The sequence below is a fragment of the Rhipicephalus microplus genome, chromosome 6 (assembly GCF_043290135.1).
Source record: "Rhipicephalus microplus isolate Deutch F79 chromosome 6, USDA_Rmic, whole genome shotgun sequence".
NCBI lineage: Eukaryota > Metazoa > Arthropoda > Arachnida > Ixodida > Ixodidae > Rhipicephalus > Rhipicephalus microplus.
The window spans coordinates 42405895-42417932 of NC_134705.1; the positions used below are offsets into that span (position 1 = coordinate 42405895).

At 45.7% G+C, this 12038-nt stretch overlaps 1 protein-coding gene across 1 annotated transcript in view; it reads right to left on the bottom strand.

Moving 5' to 3' along the window:
* Positions 1-1632: 1632 nt before the first annotated feature.
* LOC119168692 (medium-chain acyl-CoA ligase ACSF2, mitochondrial-like) overlaps positions 1633-12038 on the bottom strand; it is a 178254-nt gene continuing 167848 nt past the window's right edge. The window contains exons 15-16 of the mRNA XM_075865951.1: positions 4054-4164; positions 1633-2201 (exon numbers count right to left, since the gene is read on the bottom strand). Of these exons, the coding sequence (XP_075722066.1) occupies positions 2076-2201; positions 4054-4164 (237 nt within the window). The 3' untranslated portion in view covers positions 1633-2075. The remainder of the gene's footprint in view (positions 2202-4053; positions 4165-12038) is intronic.

The window sequence follows — 12038 nt, forward strand, 5'->3', positions numbered from 1 at the left end:
AGCGGAAGAACAACCATTCGTCGCACAATGCAAACCAATTACGAAAGCTGTTTTGGTTCAGCTATAACCTGTGGCACATAACCACTTCAGGCAAAATTTATTATCGTCGTCAGCCACTGCATGAATAAGTGTCAGAAAATTTCTCGCAATAGTTTAACAGATACCACGCTTTTTAGGAAAATGACAAAAAACCGCATAGTGAATGTTGGCCTACTACTAAAAAATATTTATTATTGATGCCGTAGTGGGTATCAAGCAAGTGGGCTTGAAACAATTACCTAATGAGTGTTTAGAAGAGGCTCTCAAATGCCTCTCTTGTAGCTTTCGTTCTGACTGTGCTGCGCGTTCCCTGGAACCCTGGCGTTTTTTCTCAATCTTTTCTTCTTTATGTATTTAAAAATGTGATCGTTTCCTCATCCCTGTCATTTTGGTCCCCATCTAGCTTGAGCGTTTTGGTTAGGTGTGCTCACTAAGACAGTTGTCATGCACTCCTACCCCTTTTCTCTGTCTTTCCCTTCGAACACATGAGATAAAGATCCCCCACGACGTCCGCTTGAAGGTGGCACTGCACTTCTTTCACCATTTTTCTTTCTTTGAAAGCCGCTACTGCCCGCGTGCTCTTTGACACGGTTGCGCAGAGATGAAAAACTTCTGACGGTGCTCTCAATGAAGCGCGCTTGGGTGCCAAACGTATCCACTGTCAGTGGATACGATTTATGAATGGCCGCCGTCGTAAAGGCCAGTGGTAAAGCATCAGAAACGTTATTCGGAGGTCGCAGGTTTTGCTTCTGCCGGCAACCCGTTATCATTTCATCCACTTTCCTTTCTGCACACGACATTTCAGTCACTTGTAATAGGATCCCCTACACTTTTCTTGGCGTCATTGTTTGCTAGTTCTCATTAATATTTTAACAACAATAAGAACCGAACCCTTAATTTACTCCTTTTGTCTTGCTTCTGCCACAGTCGGACTTGATGGAGGTTGTCGCGAACTTGCCAAAACCTTTACTACCCATGCCCTATAGCGGCAGAAGAGCATTCGGAGAGAAACACCACTTCTGTGCCAACACTTCTCCCAGAAGTGCTCGCATGGCTTTCGGGCCCTGTCAATGGAATGGACCTCTATTCAAAACTGCTGACAAAATAAGGCCCCTACCATGCCACCGAATGCACATCCACGGTTAACCACTTGATCAAATTTATTGAACCTACTGAGCCGTTTTCACACATGCACCGTCGAGGAAGCGACAATATTAACGCAGAGCGTCACAACACCGACAATGACGCGCTCATAGTGACAAGCAGTTTGGTCGCCAGGCTGCTCCTTTTTTTTTGTACTCGGCGTAACTGTAGCAAAGCCTTGTAATGCCGCAATAAGTAGCTCTCTGAAGCGCCTTCTAGTGAATCGTTCTTTTTCGGTTTGTCGTTAATGAACGCCGCTTATGCTGTGAGTGGTTATAAATTCGTGCGAAGCACCATGTGATGAAAAATAATTATGACTCACGAGCAAGCGTTAAAAGTGACACAAATCAGACTCGCAGAATTCGAAAACATAGTTTTACATCGTGGTGCTGGACTTGCTTGTGGACGTGTAATAAATGGAGTGGAGTTGAGTGAAACAGACCACGTGAATTCATTAGGATCACTTTTATTGCGGGCTGTTTATAGCTTGATGCGATGCAATATTTACAAGTCATTTTATTTAGGCAGCAGTGAGTACAAATATATATGGTTCTTGCTCAAAAAGCATGTTTTCCATGGTGCCTGTTGCAGATGAGGTTGTCTAGTGCTCTATAGCATGTAATACGTGCTGAGGCAATTTGTCGCAGCTATTTTCATTTGTCATATGAAAGCTCTTCATTGTAGTCACGAAATCGTCATTAAAGCTGCCAGTCATATTTAGAAAGAAGTAATTCTAAAACGCAGTTCACCAGCGTGAGTTTTATCAACGAAAGAAATCGTGCCAACTTCTCAATGGTCATGCAAGAATGCTGCCCATGTTCAATTGCGTCGACTTCAGTATCACAAGAAGGAATAATACTTTTTGTGCCTAAGTATTGACCTCATGATTGAGATCATTTGACGAGTCCGAGCATTTCCGCAGCCAACGGGCGCATCTTGGCCTTTTGCGGCTTCCCGATAGCTGTCCTCGGCACGTTCGGGTTGTAGATGAAGTAGCGCGGGATCTTGAAACGAGTGAGCTGCGAATGCAAGAGAATGAATTTTACATAGCTCAAGACAAACAGGTGTAAACCACACTATAAGAAAATCTGAAAATAAGCACCACAATACAATCCTTGTCAGCAAAAGAACTGACGTTTGGGTGACTTGAATGTAATTAAACGTGTTGGGTGGTTTCAGCACGAAACAAACAGAGACAGGGGTGAAAAAGGAGCACAAACACCAGTGTTTTTTATAACCATCCTTTTTTAGCACAAAAACACATTTTGTGCAAGCAATGTGAACATAATTACCGGCCATATGAGATATGTGACCACATAAAATATCAAGGCCATGTTGTGGTGAATAGTTGTGTAGACAAGGACGATATGATGTGACATGTAATGTGGCTCGTTATTTCCATACTTTTGGCACAGCGATAAATAGAGGTAGCCAATAATATAGTTGAACTTCAGCGAAAAAAATGGAGCTAGGCTAACCATGTGTTGCGTGCAACAAAGAAGCGGTGGTCAGGTTGAAAAAACGAATGTATACAAAGAGATGCAAAACACTGCCACAAATGGGCAATAATGAGGTAGAGCTGTGGGACTGAAAACCACGCAAAATAAAAATTCAATGAGGTCAAGTGAATTTAGGCGAATTAGAGATCACTGAAATATGCATCGATATTTCAGTGAACATAAGATAGACTATGGATGATAATGAAGCTCTTGGCATGCATCATTTTGAGAATGCCCTTGCAGATATATTGCGGCACTACAAAAGTTTGTGGTATCGTAAAAATTCGAAAAATGATAAAGGAGTACACGTGCTCATTATGAAAGTTTAAGACTCCCTCTAATGTACAACGTAGCAAAAAAAGTGTAAATAGGAAGCATGCAGGCATGCCTTGCTGATCGGTCATAATAGGGCGAATATTTGTGCCAGTGAAAATTCAAGACACGGAAACACTGACACGACTGAAGATAAACAAACAATGCTAATACTGTGTGTGTTCAATCCCTTTTATGTGTCTGTGTTTCTAATGGTTAATTTTTTTGACCGCTGAAATACGAAGTTAAGTCTGGAACTAGGCGACTAGCAGTCAATAATAAAAAAAGCTTAAGGTTAGCTTTAACACTATTTCTTGTAAAACGCCGAATCAAAATACTTACATACACTTGTTGCATCGTTTTGATTACAGTTTATATCCAAGATATAGGTCCTGGTGTGCGTCGCTGACTCTGACATAGTTCTCGTAGCGTGCTGGTACACACCACAAGAATTTGACTAAGAGCAGACGTTGACGGCGTACCAAGCACGAAATGGTTCCGCCTGTTCTGGTTCGCCTCTGATTAAAACAGCTTCAGATAAATTTTCAGTTCATCACAGCCTCGACGCGTGTCTGTTTGTCTGCTTCAACATTCTCAATAGTGCGATTGATATGCATTTTTTCTTATTAAAATAAAAAAAAAACCTGTCTCATAATTGAAAACACGAAAAAAACATGTTTCAGCTTTCTTAATGAAAGCCTCATTCAAATTCTCTCAACACGTTCTTTTTTTTTTCACCATCTACAGAAACTGCTTTTTCTGTTTTCTTTTTCTTAGTGTCCTACTTAGACATTCATATTGTTAAATCCCGACCTGACAAGCTTTTGTAAAAACTTCGCCACCTTTTTTGATTAGTCTACGACGAGATGAATAGAAAAAAATGGCATAAACACCCTAACTGTAAGATATGGCGTCATTAGACATATATAGGAAATATCGGTAAATAAAGCAAATTGAAAAATTATTTGTGTTTCGTTTCTAATCAGTCTTGCGAAAAAATGACATGCAGCCGATTTAAACGTGACTAATACTTTGCAATCGTAGTAGTGACGTGCTTCACCTTTTCTTCGCAGTGCTCTCTCATTTCTTCATCAGTGACCTTGGCTTTATCCCTTAGTACAATCCAAGCACACAGCTCCTCTCCCATTCGCTCGTCTGGCACACCAATCACCTGCGAACAATGTAATGATGAATTGATCGAGGTTAAAGCATTTTGAAACGCTAAACGCACTTCCGAGTGTCGATTGTAATAAAAGTACTCAGAAAAGCAAGTGTACGCTATTCCTATCGATGTGTTTAGCTAGCGAAGCTTTCTTTCACGATGACAAACATTCAGGAGAATTAACGGACCGTAATTCCAAAAAAGGTATAGGGAAGTTGCTAGTCGTAAATGTAGTGTAAATGCTCATTACATTAAATTTACATTACATTTAGTGCTCATAATATCTCCTCTATATACAATCCTTGGCATCACTGTCTGTTAATTCTGATAAATACTGTCTCTAAAAAGAAAAACGAGCCTTTACGTTTCGCACTTCTTTCTTTCAACGAAAAAAGGCGTCTCAAAGTGTATTCGGCGTTTTTGTAGCCTAAATGCTTGCATGTCACTTTTCCGTGCTAAACCTTGCCTATCAAGGTACATCCATAAAGAAGAACTATTAAATATGCATATCCAAGGCGTGATGCTTGTTCAGGTTGCTCCCGCAGTGGGTAATTGTTGCTGTTTTGTACACGTGCTGGTAGAATCGTACCGACTATGTTCCTGGTATTACGACCACGGTACTTACGTTGACTAAGCTTTATATTTACATTCAGCCATGTTGGCGAGGGGGCAGGGGAGGGGGTCAGAAACCCCCTCCCAAAAGTTTGTCCAGTCGGCCAATAACGCCATAGGAAAGACGCACAATTACAACACTTGGTATTGCTGATAGGTCTCTGGTGTCGTACCGAGAGTTTCGTCAACCTACACAGGAGTCTTATTTAAAAAGGCTCGTAAATGAGGAATAATGTGAAACTAGTTTGTGCCGAATAGCCAAACTTAATCCGGTTCAATGAATATGAAGCCCTTCCTTGTCTCCGATGTCTATTTCTTGACTGAACAATGACACTCATTGCTTGTACGCTTTCTCCTCACGTGCAGATTTAAAGACACCTACAGTTGAACAGAACGTGCAATTAGATTCAAAAGTAGTGACTCATTTCCACATTCTTTTCGCGTAGTGACTAGAATTTATATTTTTAAATCGCGCTTAAAATTATCAAGAACCGTCTAGTTGCGCAGCCTAGCAGAAGAGCTTTGAAGGTTGACTATGAAATATGGAGTCTACCACTTTGATGAACATGCTCGCGTAGGCTGATGCTGTTGTGCGTGTAAGTGTTCAAAATTAAAGTAATTATATGATTATCCTGTCCCCCTTTAATTATGTGCTGCTTACGACGCAAAATGTAGTAGTGCCGTGAAATGCTGTGCTGCTGTCGCGGCCGCCACTGGACCAAGTCGTGGCGCATGCGCGCGGAATGCACGCACGCACAGTCAAGAACCGCGCTTGAACACGAACCTCCCGCACCCTCACGGTTTGCACACGTTGCAGTTGGAAAAACTCTGTTCACAAATGTTTTGCAGAGCTTTCCATTTTACCCATCCGAGATCAGACTCACTGACGTGTAAGTATTCTTTCGCGCTAGGAAAAATAGCCACCATTAAAACTAGTTTATGGTTCGTGTAGGCTCGTTCGGACTCTTTTCTAGAAGAGTGGAAAATTAGGCACAAATTTGAGCAATGAGCAATGTAAAAAAATAGATTTTAAATCTTTTATTAATTTTTATGAAGCATTTTGACATGCTGCAGCTTGTTTGACGGATGATTGTAAGACCGACTTGACAAGGACGCAAGGGTGAACACACAGTGTTGCATCCTTAACTGTTTTCTTTCCACGCCCTGACAACTGCCGCTTACGCACTCATTTCTATAACATTTTATTGTTTTTGTTTGAAATTGTTGGGCACATATGCATATTGCCACCTACTTCTAGTAGTGGGTCGTATGCCAAGGCGAAGGCTCACACCACAAAAAAAGGAAGAAGTGTGCGTGGGCCCCCGCTCTGGCAAACAAGCAACAACAACAACAACAAGCCCAACCAACGCGCTTGGTTAGAGCCCTGTTGCTCAGACGTCAATAAACCTTGTCGACACCCCTGGAGCGACGTGACAATAGGTGGAGATGCTGGGTAGCCCCGCACGGATGTTTCAGGCCCCTCTTGGAAGCGGCACCACAAGCTCAGTGCGAGTTAACACTCCCGTTCATCAGAGAAGCCGCAGGATCGGAGGATCACCACCCGAAGCTGTCCTTACAGTTCACACCAGTATGATGAGCACGTCCGTTCAAACCACTTTAACAGGTACGGAAAACCGCAAGGTGACTCGGCACACCCTCGCAAGTCCACAGGTTCCAACACTGTATCATTGCACCGAGCTCGAAGACGTCGAGGGCTGGTTGGTCGACTTCGAGGGCGTGGCTGCTTTGAACGAATGGAACGATGCGGCCAAACTACGGCGTGTGTACTTCCATTCGGAGAATGGAGCACGTACCTGGTACATGAATCATGAGGAACAGATGGCATCGTGGCCCGCACTCCACCACCAGCTCTTGGATGCTTACAGAAGTGCTGATCGCCACGAACGAGCGGAGCTAGCGATTCAGGCCCGCATCCAAATGCCCAATGAAACTGTCATGATCTATGTGGAAGATATGACGTGCCTGTTCCGACGGGCTGATCCGAGATTGACAGAGGAAAAGAAGTTGCGTCACCTGATGCGCGGAGTTAAGGAGCAGCTTTTCACTGGCCTTGTATGGAGCCCTCCGAACATGGTCCCCGAGTTTTTGTCCGAAGCCGTCACGATGGAAAAGATGCTTTAGCATCGATCCACCCTGTATGAGCGGCAAATGAACACGTCCACTGCTCAAGTTCTCACGACTATTGGGAGCAACACCGACTGTCTGCGCGACCTTATCTGCTGTATAGTACGCGAGGAGCTGCAAAAGGCTGCCGCACCACCACTACCTACGATGAGTTCCATTGCAATCATCGTCAAGGACGAGCTGCATCATGCTCTTCGTGACCCTGTAAGTCTGAATAACGCCACACCCACCCCGGCTGACTACCACCGTGCGACCTATGCGGAAGTCTTGAAGCGCCCAGCTTCCTCTTCCCCGCTGTTTGTTCAGGCACCTCCTACGGTTTCACTTCAGTCGGCGCAGCCTCTACGGTACTACGAGAACACACGCACGCCCCCACCCCTCGTTTATACCAGCCCTGTACATCTTGCGGGACAACCAGCACACTACCTTGACGACAGGCACGCTTCGCCTCGGAAATCTGATGTTTGGCGCCCTCCTGATCGCCGACCTCTGTACTTCCACTGCGGTGAAGCGGACCAATTGTACCACCAGTGCCCATACCGTCGCCTAGGGCTGCGCGGCTTTTCAGTATATTCAGCGCCTCCTCGGTATGGCCATCGACCCCGGGACATTGAGGACTACCTGGCTCAACAGCGCATGCCACCGCCTTCTGGACAGCAGTCGCGCTCACCGTCGCCGAGGCGCTTTTCATCTTCGCCCCAGCGACACGCTGGCGCACGGTCCCCCAGTCCCCGCCGGGAAAACTAACGCAAGCGACCCTTGGAGGCGAGGTCGCTGGCAGTCGACGTGCTGAAGACCTCCGATCGACGCTAACAGGAAAGGGTGTAGATTCGACTGAGCGATACGTGCGGCTTTCTATGAATATACCGGTGCTGATGGATGGCTATGCAGAAGCTGCTTTAGTTGATACCGGGGCTGACTATTCAATACTAAGCGGTAAAATGACCAGACTACTAAAGAACGTAATCACGCCCTGGCATGCCTCCGTGATTCGAACGGCTGGTGGCCACACCGTCTCTCCGCTTGGAACCTGCACGAGTAGAGTTCAGGTCTGCGGTCATACTTTGTAGCAAGTTTCCTCGTGCTCCGTGAATGTTCAGGCGACGTTATTCTTGGTGTTGACTTCCTGCAGGAGTATGGAGCTGTCATTAATCTTCAAGAGAATCGCATCACCTTCTCAGCCGACCGAGCAATCAACAAAGACGACGAGCAACAACGTGCGGACGTTCTTCGTGTTTCTGCTGAAAGTATAACGCTTCCTCCAAGAGCCAGTGTTATAGTCGACGTCACATGCTGTGGATTGCGAAATGGTGAAGCGATTGCAGAAAGTAATTTTGAACACCTGCTGACTCAAGGTGTTTGTGTGGCTAGGAGTATCATACAGCTACGTGATGGCCGATCTCAACTGCTCGTTACAAATTTCAGCAACGAACACCAACCCCTTTTCCGTGGCACTTCGTTAGCGTTTGCAGATGAATTAGGAACCTCCCTTATCTGTTTCTCGTCAGACGCAGTGGAGCTAGCTGATACGTCTCTAAACAAAATTGATATTAATTCTAACCTCACACCAGAAATCCACACAGCACTGCGAAAACTCTTGCTTGAATTCAAGTCATGCTTCGCTACCTCTTCTAAGCTGCGCCAGACTTCGATCACTAGGCACAGAATCACCACTTACGACGATGCCCGCCCAGTACACCAACAGCCTTACCGTGTGTCAGTGAAGGAACTAGAAGCCATTCGTACGCAAGTTCGAGAAATGCTTGACGACGGCATCATCGAGCCTTCCAACAGTGCGTGGTCCTCTCCTGTCGTCCTAGTCAAGAAGAAAGACACAACGCTAGGTTTTGCGTCGATTAACGGAAGCTGAACAGCGTGACTAAAAAGGACGTGTACCCGCTGCTACGCATCGACGACTCGATAGACAGATTACGCCGCACCCACTATTTTTCCTCTGGATTTAACAAGCGGGTACTAGCAGATTCAGGTTGACGAGCGAGACCACGAGAAAACGGCCTTTGTGACCCCTGATGACATGTATGAACTTCGAGTCCTTCTTTTTGTTTTGTGCTCAGCGCCCAAAACTTTCCAGCGAATGATGGACACTGTGCTTACTGGTCTGAAGTGGCATACTTGTCTCGCGCACCTTGATGATGGTGTCGTTTTTTCTGAAACCTTCCAGCAACATCTTCACCGCCTCAGGAGCGTGCTACAGGCTATTCAATCAGCAGATCTTACACTCAAACCGCCGAAGTGTCACTTTGGTTATGAAGACCTCAAATTCCTTGGCCATGTAGTCAATGCGAAAGGAGTCCGACCCGACCCCGACAAACTTGCCGCTGTAGCCGCGTTTCCGCATTCTACAGACAAAAAGGCTGTTCGGCGCTTTCTGGGCTTGTGCGCCTACTATTGAAGATTTATTAGAGGGTTTTCGAAGATAGCGGAACCCTTGACTCGCCTTACATGCGACGACACACCGTTTGTATGGGCAACCGGGCAACACGCTGCTTTTGCCGAGCTACGACAGCGGATGCAGTCAGCCCCTGTTCTTGCGCATTTTGACGATGATGCTGACACAGAGGCGCACACTGGCGCCAGTAACATCGGCCTTGGCGCAGTGCTCGTCCAGCATCAACACGGGAAAGAACAAGTCATAGCCCATGCCAGCCGCTCACTGTCCCGTACTGAGGTGAATTACGCGACCACAGAGAAAGAGTGTCTCGCAGTAGTATGGGCGATCACCACGTTTCGCCTGTACCTCAATTGTCGTTCATTTAAACTTGCGACAGACCACCATGCCCTCTGCTGGTTGGTAAACATACGTGATCCCTCTGGACGACTGGCCCGATGGAGCTTGCGTCTACAGAAATTTGATGTGACCATCGTATATAAGTCTGGACGGAAGCATAAAGACGCAGATACACTGTCGCGTGAACCCATACCTTTTGTCAATCAAGAAGAAGAGGACGATGACGGTTTCTTGGGTGCCCTTAGCTGGGTGGGCCCACCATCCCAGTTTTGCCAGATACGGCTTACGTAACCGCGCTAAGGTTCCGAAATGCTTGCCTGCAATGGGGAAAAGGTAATTTGGATAAATTCAAAGATTTCGAGCATTTGAGCTATTGCTGGAATAAACAGTGGTGTGTATCTCGCCAGTTAGAGGTCACTTATACCAGATTGCGCTGTGCAGTTCCACAACTAAATTATTACCTTAACAAAGCTCAGCTCAAGGCGTAACCGCTATGCATTTGGTGCAACGAAATTGAAACAATTGGACATTTCTTTTAATTCTGTCATCGTTATTCTTATCAGAGAAAAAGATTTTTAGTAGCCCCATTACAAAAGCTAGGAATACAAGTAAATCTACCAGTAATTTTATCAATTGGCGGAACTTCATTTGGTTACTGCCAAAGGGATGTATGCTCCGCTGTGTTTGATTACATCAACGCAACTAAAAGATTACCATGCTAGTGAACCCCTACCTTTTTAGATCTTTAGTTTATAATTCGTAGTTATGTCTTTCAAAAACAAAAGATAGTTTGACCGCTTGCTCAGCAAACATTTTTGTTTTTTGGTAGTATTATTTTAAGCTACTTTTTCAGATCGGCTTCATTTTAATTTTAGTTTCATTTAAGTATCCTGCGGCCCGGTTCTTGGCCCATACCCCTTAGTGGGTAAGCGCCATTCATCAGAGGTCATCAGCATCAGCATCAGCATCATCTGACTTGAGCAGACGCCAGCGAGAGGATGAAGAGATTCGACCGTTCATCGACTACCTGGAGGGTCATAGCGCCGTTATACCTCGCCATCAATCTCGCGTCGTGACGTCTTTCAGCCTCCGAGATAATGTCTTGTAAAAAAAAAATCGCCCGTTCTACGAGCCGCGCTTACCACCTCGTCGTTCCGAAGGACATGCGGGACGAAGTCCTCTCCGCGTGTCATGACGAGCCCACATCTGGTGATCTAGGTTACTCGCGAACGCTCGCCAGAGTAAGTGAGGCGTACTGCTTGCCCGGACTTTCGGCAAGCGTGAAGCAGTACGTCAAAAGCTGTCGTGAATGCCAGCGTCGAAAGTCGCCACCAAGCAAGCCGGCTGGCTTACTTCAGCCAATTGATCCACCACACAAGCCATTTGACCAAGTCCGCATGGACATTCTCGGCTAATTTCCATTATAGTCCAACGGCAACCGTTAACCAAGCCCAATGACCCATTTGAAATGACCCATTTGACCTATCAAATGACCCATTTGAAATGGGTAATTGTTGCAACTGACTATTTGACCCGCTATGCTGAAAAACAGGCGATACCACGAGCCACGGCTTCTGAGGTAGCACAGTTATTCATGTGCCACATTGTTCTGCGCCACAGTGCTCCATCTACAGTGATAACCGACAGAGGCACAGCGTTCACTGTACAGCTTATTGATGAAGTTTTTCGACCAAGTAACACTAGGTATCGAACGACGACTCCTTACCTACCGCAGAGCAACGACTTAACCAAGCAACTAAATAAGACAGTCACAAACGTGATCTTCATGTACATCAACGTCCAACACAAAACATAGGATCGCATTTTTGCCTTACGTGACGTTCGCTTATAACACCGCCGTTCAAGAAACAACCCGATTTACACCGTTTCGCCTTCTCTACGGCCGCGAAGTTCAGACGATGCTGGATGCGATGCTTCCTTGTGAAGATGCCGATCAATTAACAACTGACGCAGAAGAATTTGCAGAGCGTGCTGAGGAAACTCGCCAGCTCGCCCGGCTACACATTGGTCAGCAGCAACAGGTCGATGCACAACGTTACAATATGCGTTGCAATGAAGTATCTTACAGTCCGGGAGACCAAGTTTGGGTTTGGACCCCTGTTCATTGCCGCGGCTTCTCCGAAAAGTTACTCAGCAGATACTTCGGTCCGTATAAAAAGTTAGCCGCGTGAGTGACGTAAACTACAAAGTGGTTCCGGACGCTACGTCGTCACGATGGGTACAACGAAGACAACCGACCTCTCAGATAGTTCACGTGGTGCGCATGAAGCCTTATTTGGCGCGTTCCTAAAAAACCACTTTTTCTGTGTTTTTTTATTTGTGCTCCGGCTATTGCCTCATGATTGGTGAACTTATC